Raw genomic sequence first — 18,912 nt, forward strand, 5'->3', positions numbered from 1 at the left:
ACCTGAACCTCACTTTTCTATGAAATATTGAATTCTGGAACTAGAAAGTAATAACAACAATGACTAACACTTTTTGGGAACCTCGTCGGGTCCAGCACTATGCCAAGAACTTTACAAACATCAGGTCATTTAATCCTTACAAAACCACGCCAGGTAGTTAATCTTAGAGGCTCCTTCTTGCAGATGAGAAAACTGAGGCTCAGAGAGGTTGTGTGACCGATTTAAGATTATGTAACTACCAAGCAGTGGCCCAGAATTCAAACCTGGATGCATCTGACCGCAGGCGGAGGTCTTAACTCTATTGATCCTCAGAGACCATTGCTAGTGACTCTCTCCTCATCTAGTCATAAAGATTTAAAGACCCCAGGAGGGGAAGAACACCCAGAAAATCATTGTCAGAACCAGGACCACAATGCAGCAGTCAGTCTCTCTAACTTCCAGACCAGTGTGTCTTCCATGGAACCAAGAACTGCCAGGGTAAGCATCCAGATTTACCCAAGAGTCAGACCAGCTAGAGACATTATTCTTTTTTCCAGACTCACACTTCATTTCACCGTTAATTAAAATTTTCAGTTGAAAATCGTTTTCCCTAAATTAGGCATGGTGCTACCTAATAAGCAGTCATAACTGGATTTGGAAGAAGTGGCCACTCATTGGACAAATGAGATCCTCCTGCCAGGGCGTGCCTTGCCCTGGGAGTATGTGCGTCCATATGTGCATGTGTGTGTAGGTGAACAGGAAAAAGCTTTTTGCAGTCACTCTGCCAAACAGTGCCTTAACTCATCACCAAAAGCTTAAAAGGCCAAGTCTAGGCTATTCCTCATGGCAGCCGCCTGCTTGGGAGGAGAGAGGGAATAGTGCCGTTCATAAATCTCGTTGTAGCAGCCGTTCCCAATCTCCAGAGACATCCGGAGATGGCCTATTTGACTAAATGCCTTCCACTTCACTCCCCATCTGTTGCAGAGGAGCTGCATAGGTCTTTAAAAATTCACTTTCTTCCCTGCCTCTGGGTGGCGCAGTGACAGAGACAGATATTCAGTCTCTGTGATGGTTTCCGCGCTTCTCTGGCCTGGATAGTACCATCACCCACACAAAATTCAGCCTGACACCAAGCTCCAGAAATCTTTTCCACTAGACTAAAGACTGTCAAACTTTTTAAAGCATGACTCACAATACGTTTCCCATCACCACTCCATACACATGCACAAAATTTCACAGCACTCTTTCTTTCTGTGATATACTCTGAGGTTATCCATTATGTTCTATTTTTTAAAAAATGTCTGCAATCCTTAGACTAATTTCATGGCTCACTAAAGAGTCATGACCTACAGCATGAAAAACAGTGAGAGGGCAAGGATGGCTCAACTCTTAAGTCCCAGGGTCAACATCCAGGACACACTCCGTGCTTCCTATGAGAATGATTCCTAGCAAGACTTTCTCCCAGAGAGTTCCACGTGCAAGCAGAAAGAAACCAATATGGGCTTTAGCAAAGGAAGAGGAAGGACAGAGGTCTCCATTATCAGCAAGACCACAGAACAATGTAATCACAATATCCGTGGTCAAGAGGAACTCCCCTGGCTTCTCTGCAGGGTTCCCTTGCTGTGTAGGTTAACTGGTTTCACCTGGCTTTGGACTTAGAGGAGACAAGTTCAGGTTCTCATCTGCTGCTTAGAAACTGCACCATTTGGAGCAACCATTTAAGCTCCTGAGCCTCAATTTCTCTATCTGTAAATTGGAGATTGCTCTTGCAACAAATCTTAAAGTGCCTGAAAGAACACCTGGCATCCTCTAATGCTTGGGATAGATCACCTGTTTTTACCTACACATCATTTCAGCCAAACAATGAAGCCAGGCTCCTTACAATTTGGAGAACAGAGGATTATTTTCTAATTTTTTTTCCATCCAACATGGAGGCATGTCTGAAGGTCATCCGAGTGACTAAAACATGGCAAGCATTTGATGATGGAGGACGTAGAGAGGCAACACTTGGAGATAAAATTTCCAGAAAAATGCAGCAATTAACCAAGACATTTTTTCTTTTTTTTTTATGAACCAAAAGCTACACATTTATTAAAAATATCTATCTGTCTTCTGTGCCTGTAAATAAGGGACATCTGGCAACTGGAGCCCCTATTTCTAGTACAGTCTTCTGTTGGTGAAGTCCCACGTGCTTCTTGATGTGAGCAGCAAGCAGGTGTGTCCTTGAGCAGAGAGAGGATGAGCTGGGAGGAGGCCTGGCTGCCTGGACTGGGGCCACTCAGCAGCAGCAGCACAGTGCCCAGAGACAGCATGGCTCCTTGAGAACACATTCCTGGGCTCATCCACTGAGAGAAGTTCCCTCAATTCCCTCCATTGGTTGTCACAAAAGACCAACTCAGTGCAATAACATTTCAGGCCCCAGAAGCCAAGAATGGTTCGAGTCAGGCAATGATGAAGATGATGGAAGGAGTAGGAGGAGAAGGGAGACAAAGAGAAAGGAGAGGGGGAGGAATGAGAGGGGGGAGTGGAAAGGAGGAGGGTAGAAGAAGGAAATAACACATTACAGGATCATCTACTGTGTGCCAGGCATGGTGTGAGGATTATTTCTAATCCTCCTATCAACCTTGCCAGAAAGGAGATGTCTTCTCTTTTATAGGAAATTAAGCCTAGGGGGATATTGACATACAGAAGGCCAATCATATGGCAAGGCCAGGATTTGAACTCAGGTCATTTGACCCCAAACCTGATATTGCTCTTTCCACAACATAAATCTGCCTCCCAGAGATGGATTTCCTCTATCAGAGTGATTCCCAACATTTTGGAAAGCATCCCTATCAACACTGCAATTTTCTCTTAATAATTCCTAGGGAAGCATCTTACCCATGAATTCACCTATTTATAATTTAAGTCCCAGCTCATCTGAGCGCACCATGGGCTCCAATACGATTCTTCACAGCAAGGACTAATGGCTTAAAAGCATTGTAAACCTGAGTTGTTACACAGGTATTCATGATAAAAAACAAAAACAAAACCAACCACAGTGTACAATAAATTGATTCAATATAGATTTTTTATTTTGCAGTCTTTCTTGGTGTATCTTCTATTAATCTTCTGGGAGCATTTAGCTTATTTACTCCAGGAATTTTGCTGTTTATCTCATTGTATCAAACATTTAATTAAAAGAGCTATCAACTTGCCTCTAATGCTTTGAGCATGGAAACTGAGCTGTGTCTCTTGAGGATATGGTATCTGTTACCGGGTGTTTCCAAGTCAGTGAAGGTCAGTCAAATTATTAGTGGTTTTAATTAGTTTTCCCACAAGTGGTCATGTTATTTAGACCCAAAACTATGTAGTAAGGATTTTTCCCATCTTGCCTTTGAAAATAGCAACAAAAAGCAAAATATGCTGCCAATCACTTTCTTGAAAAATCCTCTCTTCCAGGACATGGCTTCCCGCTGCTTCCACTATACCTCCAATCACTTCTAGGAATTGCACTTTTGATCCCATAAGGCGACGGAGTTGCATAATAGCACTTTGCGTCTGCAGAGGGATTCATATGCTACAAGGCACATTTACATATGTGGCTTTCTTTCATCCTCACTGCAATTGTGACTTCCAAATGTATAGAGCAGACAAAGCAGGCACCGTGAGGCAACATGGCTTTAAAACCATTATATGGCTGGCGAGTGGCAGAGAGAAAACGCAACTTTTCTGACTCTAAACTCAATGCGTTATCTGCTGCCTCTGAGATACCACCCGCTTTAAGCGGGGATCTTACAGTAGCTGACCCCAAGTGAAGGATTTGGGGGTGAGCATGATTTACTAGTGAAGGGTTCCAGGAGAAGTCAGCAGGGGAGCAGGATAGTTAGGAAAGACTGGAGAACGGGGAGAAACCGAAGGTCTGATTTAAGGTCAAGCCTCCATCTTAGTCCAGTCCTGCAGGGAGCTCCAGAGGGTGTGATTCGTACCTTAAAGTTTCTGCTGCTTCAAAGCGAGGGAGCAGCTGGGCCTTTGTATTCTCACACCGATTTGGTTACAGGTGACCACAAAGACTGAGGGAACTTAAATTGCCAGGCATTTACCATTCCAGTGCCCCAAGGCAAAAGTCCGCTGAGGATCCCTGAAGTGAGGCTTTGTCAGCAAAGCATGGAAAGGTGGGGCTGGGCACACAGGGCTGCAAAAGGGATCCCGGGAGATCCAGGTGGGGTATGTACAGTGTCCAGTATACCATTCACCCAGCAAGTATTCATTCACCCAGCAAGAATGTCCTGAGCACCTCCGAAGTGCAAAACAACTCTGTCAAACTACATTCCTGAGGTTCTCTTCCCCCAGACAGTTTTAGTCTCATCAGCTTTATCTACTTTATAATACTTATTCCTGCTCCAAATTTCCAAATTTATTTCTTCCCTGATGTTAACTTGTGTACTGTTTATTTTTTCCTACTAGAATTTACGTTTCTTGGGAACCTGAGCTCATTCTGCCAAGTTTATTACAGTGCCAGGAAAGACTTCCCGGAGGAGGTCATGTCTTCCCTAAGGCCTGAAATTCCAGGAGGAGCCAACCATGAGAAGACTGGGGAAGAACACTCTAGGCAGAGGGCATAAGAGGCACAAGGACACTGAGCTGAAAATCAACTTAGTGACAGGGATGGAGCAAGAGGAAGGAAATGTGGGCGCAGGTGAGATAACACAGGGCTTTGTGTGCCATGGTCAGTAGAGCGACCCTTACTCAAGCCTCAATCGGAAACCATCAGAGAGAGGCGAGCCACTCTCAGGCCTCCGTGGAAATGATTCCATCTTTAACCCCAACCCCTCATCAGCTCTCTTGACAAGATTCTTTCAATCACAGTATGTACCATGGATAAGCTGTAAAAGCTTTCCATGGATTGATTTTTCTATTCAGCAGTTTGTTGATGAATGCCAAAAGGATATATGTAGACTTATGTCAACCAGATATGTTAGTGAGGTTTTATAATGAGAGACAAATTATCCCCCCACACACGGAACAGAAAATCTTTGTGGTGCTGCAATCTCAACACTTGCTGAGCTTAGCAAGTCAGGATGTTTCCCGAACTAAAGTCTCAATAGCAAGTCAGGATGTTTCCTGAACTAAACTCTCAATAGGAGGATGCACCCAGTTTACCTCTTTTCTTCCTCAATGTGCATTTCTGAATAGCTACTCAAACCCTGCAACCCTTGTTACATTTCATTTCAGTGGAGAATGAGGAGCAGGTGTTTTTACTCCTGTCTTACTGCTGTGGGAAGTACAGCCCCATGAGGGAAGATTAGCGATATATCTGAGCAGAAGGAACCAGTGGGAAATTAAAAATAAAATAAAATAAAAAAATCTCTCTGCTCCTTTTGTGTGCCTTGAAGACATTTCAGGTGAGTCAGAAGCGCTGACGCTGAGACTGATTTGGCTGTATGGAAAAGTGGAGCTGTCAGACAACTTTATCTCTGGGTAGGGCTTAGAGATGACTTTTTTCATGTCATAGATGAGGTACTCACAGCCTACAGTGCTCCTTCACCCCAATTTCTTCCGATCCAGGCAAACGGGCCTTCCTCAACATCACACTTTCGAAAGGATGAATTTCAACCAAAGCACTTGAGTCACAGGCCATTCACGAGCATCATCAGAAAGATCATATAAATAGGAAACACGACCACTCGGGGAAGCCATGCTTCCAAATTAGATCTGGAATCTTTTAGCTCTAGGAAAGCTAAGCTTAAGGTTGTGTTTCAAAAACTATAAGAAAGATGCCAATTTGAGTTAAAGGGAAAAAAATCCTTCTGGTTTTTGTGTATTAGAGTTGATGGATCTCAATGAGAGGCACCCGAATCTCTTCCTCCTGAAAGGAGAGCAGTTAAGACCAACCCTCAGATAGAGATGAAAGCAAGGTGGCCTTACCTTTTTGTCACTGAGGCCAGTCACTTGGTCCACAAATTCCTCCTGGATCATGAAAGCAGCCAGATTGGCTGTGTAGCTGGCCAGGAATATAACAGCAAAGAAGGCCCATACGGATACCATGATCTTGCTGGTGGTCCCTTTAGGATTCTGCACAGGCACGGAGTTATTGAACACCAGGCCCCAAAGAAGCCATATAGCTTTTCCAATTGTAAAAGAAGGCCCATGGGGTGCTGCAGATGACAAAAAGGACATTCTCAGCATTTTCTGAAAAAAAACGTCTATTTGTATGTGTATGAGAACCATGCAGCAGCCACCAGCAACACTGAAGGTTGCCAGAAGATGGAATTATATCATAGCTGTGTCCTGTGATTGCCCTAGAACCACAATAACTTATTTTTTCTTTAAAAATTAGCATTCTTCTCACATTTCTATCCAACTGGATTTTTGCCACATTTCTTTAAAAAAAGAAAGGAAACGAAAATGCTTATGCAAAATGGGGGTTTGAATAAGAAGTAGTGTTATGACCTGTTTTAAATTTGGATTTGATTCCCATTTGAGGAAACCAACCTTCTTAATAAGCATAAAGAGAGCCTGACAAAAATGTGTGCATGGGGACTGCTTCCAAATTCATCAGATGTGCTATCGTATAGGAACCATGCAATTTAGCAGGACTGATGTTTGGTATTCTAATCCGATTGTCCCTAGCAATTGCTCCTGTTCAAACTCAGATGTAAAGTGTGCACAACATAAGAATTAAACCAAACTAAAACCCTCTCCAAATGGAGACATTAAGGAATGGAACAATAGATCTTAATTCTTCCAACACTTCACAGATGGAAGACATTTCATTGCAGGGGCATCGAAAACGAACACTGATGTCATATCACAGCACTTTTTCCAGTATATCCTCGCAATAGCTATGCAGCCCTTTTAAGATTCTTAAATGTTCCTTGCAACAGACTTAACTAAAGAGACAGAACAACATGCCAAAATTCATGGAGATGGGGAATATGCAGTCTGTAAAACACACATATTAGGGTTTTCAAGTCTTTGTTTTGCATGAGGAAAAAAAATCAATTTATGCCCTCATTTCATAGGGAAGAAGGTTTTCCTTTAACAGGAGGTTAACTTTTGTGTCATTTAAGTAAATGAAGGTATGAAAAAATGATCTACTCAGATGTCACCTGGCAATGCAAGCAGAGTGGGCAATAAATAAAGTGGCAGAAGCGAATTCACATTAATGGAAGTTACGAAGTGCTGGGCAGGAAGCCTAGGAAAAGCAAGCTCTCTGCACGTTGGAGGCCAAACCCAGGCTACAGCAGTACTTACAATATCCACGACACAACCCATTAAAGAGAAGGTAGTTAATTCTCATATTCTCAATCTCTCCTCTTTCTATTTGGCTAGTTTTACGATGTTCTGGGCTTATTCTCAAGAGGCAGGAAATTCTTGGGGGAAACTTAGAGTTAATCCAGTCAACTTTATGAACTACTTAATTTTTTTTAGGGATGCACGTTGATCAGAAATGACAGCTACTTGGGAATCAGATGTAGGCAGTTCAGAAGGATCGGTCCAAGACTTCTAGGAATTCCTGATTCATGAATACTATTACTGGGCCATATAACTTTTCCCATAAAATGCAGTGAAATGTAACAGAAAACCATTTTGTACAAAAAAACAAGAAACTGTCAATTCCCGAGAGCTGCCACAGCAGATGAGCTGGGAACAGAGCCTGGAGAGAATGGAAGGGCTGAGGAGTTTGCACAACTGATGCCGTCCTTTACAATAGTCTTTCTGGCATGCTTCAGTCAAAGGAGAACGTATTGCACAGGATGGGCTGTGGGTCGTTTTTACCTTCCAAAGTGCAACTCAGATTTACCTGCTTATCTGTATTTTCATTGTTCTTGACCAGTTCCAAGTCACTGCAATCCTTTCTCTTGGAAAAAGTGACACTTTCTTAATTGTCCTTCCCGTCCCCGCTTCCAACTGTAGTCCCCACACACTATCTGGATAGAGTAGCCCCAGTGGCTTTTTTGCTCTGTGCATGTATGTCACCTTTCTCTCCATCATTTTTTTTTTTGAGATGGAGACTTGCTCTGTCGCTCAGGCTGCAGTGCAGTCGCATAATCTCGGCTCACTGCAGCCTCCACTTCCCAGGTTCAAGGGATTCTCCTGTGTCAGCCTCCCGAGCAGCTGGGACTACAGGAGCATACCACCACGCCCAGCTAATTTTTGTATTTTTAGTAGAGATGCGGTTTTGCCATATTGGCCAGGCTGGTCTCGAACTTCTTACCTCAAGTGATCTGCCCACCTCAGCCTCCCAAAGTGCTGGGATTCCAGGCATGAGCCACTGTGCCTGGCCTCCTCCATTGTATTTTGAAGAAAGTCTGACATGCTTACCATGGTCAATTGCCTATCTCTCTGATTTCATCTTATACTATTGTCTCCCTCATTCACTGATGTCTTTTTATTTTATTTTTTAAGAGAGACAGGGTCTTGCTCTACTGACTAGGCTAGAGTGCAGTGGTGTGATCATAGCTCACTGCAACCTCAATCTTCTGAGCTCAAGTAATTCTCCTACTTCAGCCTTCTGAGTAGCTGGGACTACAGGCACACATCACCATGCCTGGCTTACTTATTGATTGATTGATTGATTGATTGACTGTAGAAATGAGGTCTTGCTATGTTAGCCAGGCTGGTCTCAAACTCCTGACCTCAGGCAATCCTCCTGCCATGGCCTCAAAAAGCCTTGAGATCACAAGCATGAGCCTCGGCCTTTTTCTGTTTCTTGAACATCTCAAGATTAATTTCAGCCTTTCTGCTTGCTGTTCCTTTTACATGAAATGATTGTAACTGTTTTTCACAGATACAATCATATGTCACCCTTCAGGTCCTAGTTCAGTGAACATCCTTTCCCATTGACCATCTTATCTAACGTAGTGTCTGCACCCCATCACTACCATGTTACTATGTTTTCTTCTTCTTCTTCTTGATATTTATTATAATCTGTGATTATTAATTTGTGTGTCTACATGTTATTTTCACAACTAAATTCTAAACTCCCTGAAAGAAAATCTCTATTTGATTTACCACATTATCTCTGGCAGCAGTATAGTGCCTCCCGGCACATAGTACTCATTTGATAAATATTCATCAGATAAATGTGTAAATTCACAACAGCACAAGCCCTGATTATGCAAATGTAAAGGACTACTGTATCACAGTAAAGTCACTCACAGAAACATCTCAGATTCCACCGTGTTGGAAATCTTCTTAGTGGTTACGTTACCCTTTAAATGAAGGCTTGCATTCTCCCATTAAACACAACAACATTATTTATGGCATTGTTTAGTATTTGGTTGATTGAAGATGGTTTATGTGGTAATCACCACTCTTCAATGGTGAGGAAGAAGTTGAAAGATTTCAATAAAACCAGGTTCCTAATAGATTCCCACGCCCTGTTGACTGTTTCCAACACTAAAACATCCAAGTAAAAAGGATATGTATCAATCACATTAAAGTGCTCTGCTTTTGGGGGGATATGAGACTTCAAGTTCCATCCTCTACCATATCAAGTCATTTTTTGGGAAAGAGATTTGGTCCTGACACTTTTCTGATAACACCCACTTAGAAGGTAGTGCCCACTGAGGAAAGCCCACTCAAAATGGCGTAATGTGTATGACATAAACCCTGGCTAGAGTGGGATCCTTTTAATGAGTTACAGCCAATGAATGCCTCCCAAGATCCTTTTAATGAGTTACAGCCAATGAATGCCTCCCAAGATCCTTTTAATGAGTTACAGCCAATGAATGCCTCCCAATTTTATTTCCTATCTACTGACTGTCCCTTTATCAACTACAGTGCACTAAGGTCAATGCACTTGGTCTTAGCACACTTAATTTCCTCTTGGCACCACCGAGAGGAAAATATAATTCTAGGGGGAAAAGATATCACTTCATAATTATATTTATTGTCAAACTAATGTAAATTGATTCAGTAGTTTGAGGAATGTTCTTAAACTAGACTTTATAAAGTGATTTTCTTTGCATAGACTGAAGTTGAAACCCATGACAATTTTAGCATTTCTTTTGACATGCATCTTTTAAATTAATTGCCAGAAAAGCTTCTTCAAATCTGCTTTCCCAACAAATTGAACATCAGTGGTTTTCACCTAACAACTATTGACTTCAGGTGATAACAAAACAAGATTAAAATATTTCATTCTGTTTTATCCTTCAGTCAAAGGACATAAACCATACTTTTCTGGCATTACAAGTAATACCAGTGACCAAACACCATTCGTACAATGGTACACCAATGCAGTATATTCTTGTGTGTGTGTGTGTGTGTGATGGAGTCTCACTCTGTCAATCAGGCTGGAGTGCAGTGGCACAATCTCAACTCACTGCAACCTCTGCCTCCTGGTTTCAAGCGATTCTCCTGCCTCAGTCTCCCGAGTAGCTGATATTACAGGTGTGTGCCACCATGCCCAGCAAATTTTTGTATTTTTAGTAGAGATGGATTTCATTATATTGGTCAGGCTGGTTCTGAACTTCTGACCTTGTGATCCACCCACCTCGGCCTCCCAAAGTGCTGGGATTACAGGCGTGAGCCACCACGCCTGGTCTAGAGTAATGTATCCTAAACCTGAAATGTTCATTAAAGGTAAATGAAATTGCATCAACACTGAATCATGCTCATGAAGGTATCCTTACCTTTCCCTTTGGCTAAGTTTCTATTGTATCCAACAGGGCTGAAGTATTCAAAGACAAAAACAGCTATGGCAGAAACAATGAGCAGCATCACAAACATCATCACCCAGACAGAGGCGCTGAATGGTTCTGCAAATAAACAGATGGAGGAATGGAAAAATGGTCAATTATCTCTTCCTCACTTCCAGCAGGAAGCACAGACATCCATTTGCAGGCTCAGCAAAAATATTTTCTCTAATTTGAATCTGATCCTTCAAAAGAAGCTAATCGTTTTTTATTTTTATTTTTTAGATGTAGTTTTACTCACTGTGTCACACAGGCTGGAGTGCAGTGGCACAATTGCAGCTCGCTGCAACCTCTACCCCCAAATTCAAGCAATTCTCCTGCCTCAGCCTTCCGAGTAGCTGGGACTACGGGCATGTGCCACCACACCTGGCTAATTTTTGTATTTTTAGTTGAGACGGGGTTTTGCCATGTTGCCCAGGCTGGTCTTGAACTCCTGATCTCAGGTGATCCGCCCACCTTGGCCTCCCAAAGTGCTGGGATTATAGGCATGAGCCACTGCTCCTGGCCAGCCAGTCATTTTTTATTCATCAATTTAAATCATTTTTTATTCTACAAAATATTTGAGGTATAAGACTGCATATAATATAATAAAAATAGACAAGAGCATAGGACATTTTACAAATTAGGTCAAGGATAATCAGAAGAAAAAAGAGTGATAAGAAACAGGGAGCAAGTTAGAATGCAGATAGACTGACCATAGGTTCCTTTGCAATTATAGAACCATCCAGGGGGCTAAAGCTAGGAAGAAAAAAAGAAGACTAGGCCCGCATAGTTAACCATAGGCTCCTGCAAATTGCTGTGGTTTTTATTTTTATTTTTGTTTTTATTTTTTCATGCTAGAAAGATGATATGCAGGGAATTCTGAAAATAAAGGGGAGAATTATAACCTGTTGGAAAAGAATCATAAAATCATGGATGACAGAAATATTGGAAAGTTATAATCTACCACACTTTCCATTTCACCTTCTGCCTCAGACAGATGAGATTGCTACGCTTTATTAATCTTGTTGATGTTGGTAGCAGCCTTAAATGCAATTGAAAGTCAATTGAGAATATTATCTTCACATGATAATTCAATAAAAAAAGCATCACTTAAAGGGTAGAGGCAATAAAATAGTAGATGGATAGATGGTTATTTCCACTAAAAGTAGTTTTCATCAGCTCATTTGCATGTAACTTAAGCAGTAGGTGGATGCGTCAGAAGGGCAGGCCAAGTCATAAGGCTCTAAGTCTTATAACACTCTAGAAAGGTAAGAAATATTATGTAAAATAAGATTTCTATTCAACTTTATTGAGGATATGAAAATTAGCTGACTGAAGCCATTTTATTTATGGTATAGATTTGCTACAAAATCAAGAGAAAATAAACTTTTAAAATGAATACATCTCCATCTGAATGTATCACGGGGAAGAAACTGCCTATAGACACCAATGAACTTAAAACCCTTTTCCTCATAAGCAAATATTTTCTGAGGGTTAAAATAAGTCCGATAATACCTCTTGAACATATTATTTAAATATTAATTTATTAATTTAAATAAAAAAGTAAACATATTATTTAAAATTGTTTTCCTAATGAAGCTACTTATAATAATAAAGAACTAGGTTGATAGCAGGCCACTTTCTTATTTAGAGTATGACTACTTAACATGGTTAGAAGTCATCACAAAATCCAATTTAATGAGCTTAATGTATAACAAGAAACTAATATGTCTGAACTTAACTTTGGCTATATTGGATAATTTAAAAGCTGTAAGGAATGCTTTCTAATGCAGTTTGATAGTGCAAATATATTAAAAAGCAACAGGTAACACAACTTAAGTAACACAAGATGTGCTCCAAGAAATCAATGAGACTGCAACTGAAATTTATTTTAAATTTAGCTTGAGTAATAAACAATATTATGTCCCTGAAATAACAGCATTTTAATACTGAGTTGTATCCAAAAAGGAAATTAGATAAATAAATGATTAGGAGATTTAAAAGTACTTCATATTCAAGAACAGAGATAAAATAATTCTCCGAGTTGCATAGTGTGTCTTATCGGAGGAAGATCATTGTGATGAGTAAATGGGTATATCCATGAAAGTGTTTGTTCGTGTGTAAGGCACACAATACACGACAATATATTGAGTGGAATAGCTGTTTGATTCCAGGATTAAAGTCAGAAATACTGAGGCAACAATACGCTGTCCATGGTTCTGAAAAGGGCATGCTGGTTTTTGAAAAAGCACATTTATTAATCTGGTAACTTCTATTTCTCTGCAGGCTGTGAAAACATTATTTTTAAACATTAGAAGGGACCATAACTGAATTATCCTATGTGCGTGCAAGAAACTGTAAACCTGCAGTGAACTTTTTTTGGCAGGTGCATACTTGTCACTAACACACCAGTCAGAAAATCAGGCGGAAACTGATGAAGCAACTGATCCCAGATGTCTCCCCACTTGGAACTGACCACATCTGTTCCTTAACTTGTAAGCACAGCAGAGATATGCTGCAGTACTATGGTTTTAGTAAAGCAAGTATGTATGACTGCCCCGAAATGTTGCTATTCAAAGATACCACACACGTGAATGCATGCGTGCAGACACACGCCCCAAAACAAAGAAAAACATTAGAACATCGTTAAAGCCATGTCTACAGTGTCTAAGGAGTGACCCATAAATAGTTTAAATAACTCTCTATTACATCCTCTAATGGCTTAAAACAGATTCAGCATTTGTCCATGAAGGAACTGCAATCGAGGAGATACCAGGTCAGCGTTTCTTTGGATCAAAGAATCCAACTTGTTTGGAAAGTCTTCAGAATTAGCTAGATAGAAATATTACAGGAGATGCCATCTCTGTCCTTGAAGAGCCACTGGTTACATTTTTACACAAAAAGCTTAGAGGCATCACCTGCAAGTGCTTCTGATGTAAGTTAATGGAGTTTGGGGAGGAGAGAGAATAGGAAATAATGAAGAGCAATACAATCAGATTTTGAATGTTTTGGCTCTTTCAGATGACTGAGCCAGTGAATGGAAAAATGTAGCTTAGCATCGTTCATTATGACTTTCAAAATCTGTAGATAATGACCGTAAATAAGGGGGTGCACAGTCAATCAAATAAGGATGTAATTTAGTGACTAGGAAAAATATTAAGCCTACTGTGTAAAAACAGCTTTGAAAATAGTTTCCTCTGGTTACAATTTATTTTACTTTAAAAAATGCAGCAGGAAAAGTGTGGGGAAAGAGAGGTTTTGCTAAATTTAGCAAAATACTTGACTTTTTTATGGAAATGTTTTACAAATGCAAGTAAGATAAAAATCTAGAGAAACTGGGTTGAGGCCAGATTCAATATTAGCGACCCATTTTCATGAGACAAGCCAATTGATATTTTTTTCTCTCTGACTGAATTGGAAAAAGAATTCTCTCTAGCTCACTAAAGAAATACAATATTTTTTTTTCTAAAAAAAGAAACAATTTCTTTCCATTTTGATCAATGAACTCACTTCCTCTAACCCTTTCTTAACCTCCAGGGCAAAGGATTCCTGCCAAAGAGTCTGAAAGGGAACGAGGGGAAACATGACTAGGAGTGACTGAAGAGTCCACCTAAATTCTGAGGCGGACTTAGTGAATGTCCACCTAAGAATTATTAAGATTCTGCATGTGTTGTCAGTATCAGCTGGTTGCATTGTTCTGGCATAGTGAGGCTCTCTTATTAAGACATGAGTATCTGAATCCATGTCAGACAGAGGGACAAAAGGAACATAATGAGGTATTTGTCAGGGTCCACATTACTCCAACAAAGGTTACAAAAAGTGAAGCAACTAATACACAATCAAATCCAGAGAGTGGCAAGGATTTTAACAGCTTAAATGGATTATCGAAAATGAAAACAGTAAATCCATAGAGCTCTGAATCTAAGGCAGTGTCCAAAATCCTGTTAGTCAATATTTCACTGAAGAGAATGAAACACAAAAGTTTCACTAGATGCTAACATTACATATAAATGAAGACAGTGGAAGAATAAGACAATGGGCTTGGAGTTGGTGTCCAAAATTTGGTTTGAGTTTACAATTTGCTTTAAGAGATAAAGTTATTTTTGTCTCTGGAAAAATATAAGAAAGTTAGTCGACCTTAATATAACTGTTTTCCCAGGGTGGAGATTTCTCAAAGAACTAAAAGTAGATCTACCATTTGATCCAGCAATTTCACTACTGGGTATCTACCCAAAGGAAAAGAAGTCATTATATCAAAAAGACACTTGCATACATATGTTTATCAGAGCACAACTCACAATTGTAAAGATATGGAATCAACCTATGTGTTCATCAGCTGATGACTGCATAAAAAAATGTGGTATATATACATTGTGGAATACTATTCAGCCATAAAAAAGAATGATGCAATGTCTTTTGCAGCAACTTGGATGAAACTGGAGGCCATCATCCTAAATATTTGCTAGTCATCTAAATAAATGACTGTTGTTCTTTGTGAGATGGAGGATGGGTATGTAGATGCTGAATAAAGGTTTATGGGCTGATTTAAATTAACTGTGGACCGACAGGTTTATTTTTAAAATGTTTTCAAGACTCTAAGCAATATAGCTATTAATTTACATTCTACAGAGTCAAGACCAGTATCTATTTATGTGATCTTATTTTTTTTAGCAGCTTTTTCTAAGTTTGGGATAAATGAAAGATGTCAACTAGGGGATGGGTTTTTCAGGAATGGAAAATCTAATACTCCATGTTCTCATTTCTAAATGAAAGCTAAGCTATGGGTATGAAAAAGCACACAAATGTTATAATGGACACTGGAGACTCAAAAAGGGAGAGGATGGGAGGGACATGAGTGATGAAAAATTACTTAAAATGTACACTACTTTTTTTTTTTTTTGAGACGGAGTCTTGCAGTCACCCAGGCTGGAGTACAGTGGCCGGATCTCAGCTCACTGCAAGCTCCGCCTCCTGGGTTCACGCCATTCTCCTGCCTCAGCCTCCCGAGTAGCTGGGACTACAGGCGCCGGCCACCACGCCCGGCTAGTTTTTGTATTTTTTTTTAGTAGAGACGGGGTTTCACTGTGTTAGCCAGGATGGTCTCGATCTCCTGACCTCGTGATCCGCCCGTCTCGGCCTCCCAAAGTGCTGGGATTACAGGCTTGAGCCACCGCGCCCGGCCCAATGTACACTATTTAGGTGACAGGTACACTAAATGCCCGGACTTCACCACTATATAATTCGTGCATATAACCTATAACCACTTGTACCCCTGAGTTATTAAATTTTTTAAAAATTAAATATATAATATTTTGCCCCTCTCAGTTTTCCTCCAGAGATTCAGGTTTGTCTTAACCTTCCCTAATTTGGGACAACCCCACTTATATGGAAGTGCCAAGGGGGAATTAGTGATCTGAATTTCATGATATTCAACAAGATAGTTATGGTCAAAAGTCATTTATGATAACCAAACAGTTAATACAACACTTTCCTTTAAAGACAAAAATAATGCTTTACTATGTTCCATGAGGTTTCAACTACTCTAGCCAGGCTACCCAATACAGTCCGAGTGCTAGAGAAAAGCAGATGATAGAAAATATAGCTCTTTCTTGATTAAAAAAAAAAAACCTTTTATGTGAAAATATAAATTTATGAAATGGTTAAAAAAATCAAAAGAATGTCCTTCTTTACAAACTATTTGGCTTAATGGGTAGTCACAATTAAAATATGATTTGATTAATTTTAAATCAGCATATACTTTTCAGACTACTTCTGTTAGCAGAATACTGGCATAAATCATTGTACAGTCATCATTATTTCCACTCTTACATCGAGCAAATAAATGACTGCTGTTCTTTGTGGGATGGAGGATGGATATGTAGATGCTGAATAAAGGTTTATGAGCTGGTTTTTAAATTAACTGTGGACAGACAGGTTTATTTTTTAAATGTTTTCAAGATTCTAAGCAATATATCTATTAATTTACATTCTACAGACTCAAGACCAGTATCTGAATATGTGATCATATTTTTTTCAGCAGCTTTTTCCAAGTTTAAGACAAATGAAAGATGTGAACTGGGGATGGAGGGGAGTGAATTAGGATGTATTAGTCTACTCTCACGCTGCTATAAAGAACTGCCTGAGAATCACTCGAGGTCAGGAGTTTGAGATCAGTCTGGCCAACATGGTGAAACCCCATCTCTACACAAAAATTAGCCAGGCATGGTGGTGGGCACCTGTAATCCCAGCTACTGGGGAGGTTGAGGTGGGAGAATCGCTTGAAGCCAGGAGGCAGAGGCTGCAGTAAGCTGACATCACACCACTGCACTCAAGCCTGGGCAACAGAGCTAGACTCCATCTAAAAAAAATCTGTCTGAGATTGGGCAATTTATAAAGGAAAGGGGTTTAATTGACTCACAGTTCCACGTGGCTGAGGAGTCCCCAGGAAACTTACAATCATGGCAAAAGAGGAAGCAGGCACATCTTACATGGTGGCACGTGAGAGAAGTGAAGCGAAGGGGGAAGAGCCCCTTATTAAACCATCAGATCTCATGAGAACTCACTCACTATCACAAGAACAGAATGGGAGAAACGTTCCCCACGATCCTGTCACCTCCCATCAGGTCTCTCCCCCAACAGCTGGGGATTACACTTCCAGATGAGATTTGGGTAGGGACACAAAGCCTAACCCTCTAATAGGATAATCCAAACGCTGCCATGGCCAAACGGAACTGAACAAGTTCCTTTCCGGTCCCATCCTCTGAGCAAACAAGATTTCCTACAATTCCTTATCAGAAAGCAATAGTCATTAGGAAATTCACACACCTAGAAAAGCAGAAGGTGAGACGGTGCCATTACTTCTGGAAACCATGACACTGATTCCCGTTTCCACAAAGGGCACAGAGAAGTCCACCACTTCAGAACGTTCCTCATTGATGGTGAGAGAACCAACCGCCATGACTGCCCGTTGATAGACCACCTGGATGTAAGGCAAAAAAAAAAAAAAAAAAAAGAAAAAGAAAAAGAAAAGAAGAAGAAGAACAGTACCTTTACTTTTCCTGCCACCATTCCTGAGGACTGCAGGCACTTTGTCTGAATAAGAGTCCAAGGGATGAAAAGATAACTTACTTCACCGATCATTCCATTCCACACATTGTTAACTTTCTTGCCGTGCTTCCCATTGGTCACCAGGTAGAGGTCGTAAGTAAACTTCACAGTTCTGGAAAGCTTCTTTAGAATATCAATGCAGAACCCCTTGCAGCATTTCTTCACATTCATCCCCTCATTGGTTGAATTGCTGTACAGAAAAATCCCAGGACCACAGAATGTTAGCACTGGAAAGTTTGTTCACAATCATTAGCTGTACTCTTCTCCTATTTTTCAGATGAGTAAAGTGAAGTTTAAAAAGGGGAAGTGGCTTTCCCAAGGACCCACAGTGAGTATATGACAGCAAAAGCAGAAAGTGTCCTTAATTATAGCAGTTATCATGACAAGAGCTAACACTTACTGAGTAATTACTATTTGCTAGGCACTATCCTAAAGGCTTTATGCTAATTGTTGAATTAATCTCCATGACATTTTCTGAATTAGGTGATATTTGTATACCCATTAAACAGGTAAAAATTACCAACTCTTAAATTTTTAAGAGTTTATAACACACACAATTTTAGATTAGAGTTTAGTCATCTGATCTAAACTGAGTCATAAAAACTTATTAGAGAATGGAAGAGAGGAGGATGTGAAATTCTCAGAGAAAGCAGGGTTTTGCTTCATTTTATAATTACAGAAGCTTGAAACCAAAGGGGAGAAGGGAGGGTACCCAGAGAACAACTCAACCAAGAATCAGGAGACCTGGGTTCTATTCCATGCCTGAGTTTGTGGACCGAACTTCTCTTGATAGAGCCAAATGTTACATGAGGCCTCATTAATAATGTCTTCCCTATCTACATATGTGACATATAGTATAAAAGGAAACACCTCTAAAAACAAAGTCCTTGATCAGGTAAAAGCCATATTACAATTTAAGCTATCTTAAAGGCTATTGTATACTCTACCAAGGCTATACTTATTGTTTTGGACCAGCCACCTTGCTGTATTCACCTGAACAAGACATATTCAAAGGACACCCTTGCAAACCAGAAAAATACCTTCAAAAAGAAAGGAGGCTGGGTATGGTGGCTCACGCCTATAATCCCAGCACTTTGGGAGGCCGAGGCGGGTGGATCACCTGAGGTCAGGAGTTCAAGACCAGCCCGGCTGACATGGC

General features: G+C 40.4%; 1 protein-coding gene across 4 annotated transcripts in view; it reads right to left on the bottom strand.

The window, feature by feature from the left end:
- The window catches only part of GRIN2A (glutamate receptor, ionotropic, N-methyl D-aspartate 2A), a 434,662-nt gene that overhangs the window by 64,190 nt on the left and 351,560 nt on the right, over window positions 1-18,912 (bottom strand). For all 4 annotated transcript variants that reach the window (XM_011961386.1, XM_011961385.1, XM_011961388.1 and 1 more), the window contains 4 exons: window positions 17,775-17,943; window positions 17,472-17,625; window positions 10,602-10,727; window positions 5,887-6,116 (listed from right to left, as the gene is read on the bottom strand). In XM_011961386.1, the coding sequence (XP_011816776.1) occupies window positions 5,887-6,116; window positions 10,602-10,727; window positions 17,472-17,625; window positions 17,775-17,943 (679 nt within the window). The remainder of the gene's footprint in view (window positions 1-5,886; window positions 6,117-10,601; window positions 10,728-17,471; window positions 17,626-17,774; window positions 17,944-18,912) is intronic.

The sequence above is a fragment of the Colobus angolensis genome, unplaced genomic scaffold, assembly GCF_000951035.1.
Source record: "Colobus angolensis palliatus isolate OR3802 unplaced genomic scaffold, Cang.pa_1.0 Scaffold55, whole genome shotgun sequence".
NCBI lineage: Eukaryota > Metazoa > Chordata > Mammalia > Primates > Cercopithecidae > Colobus > Colobus angolensis.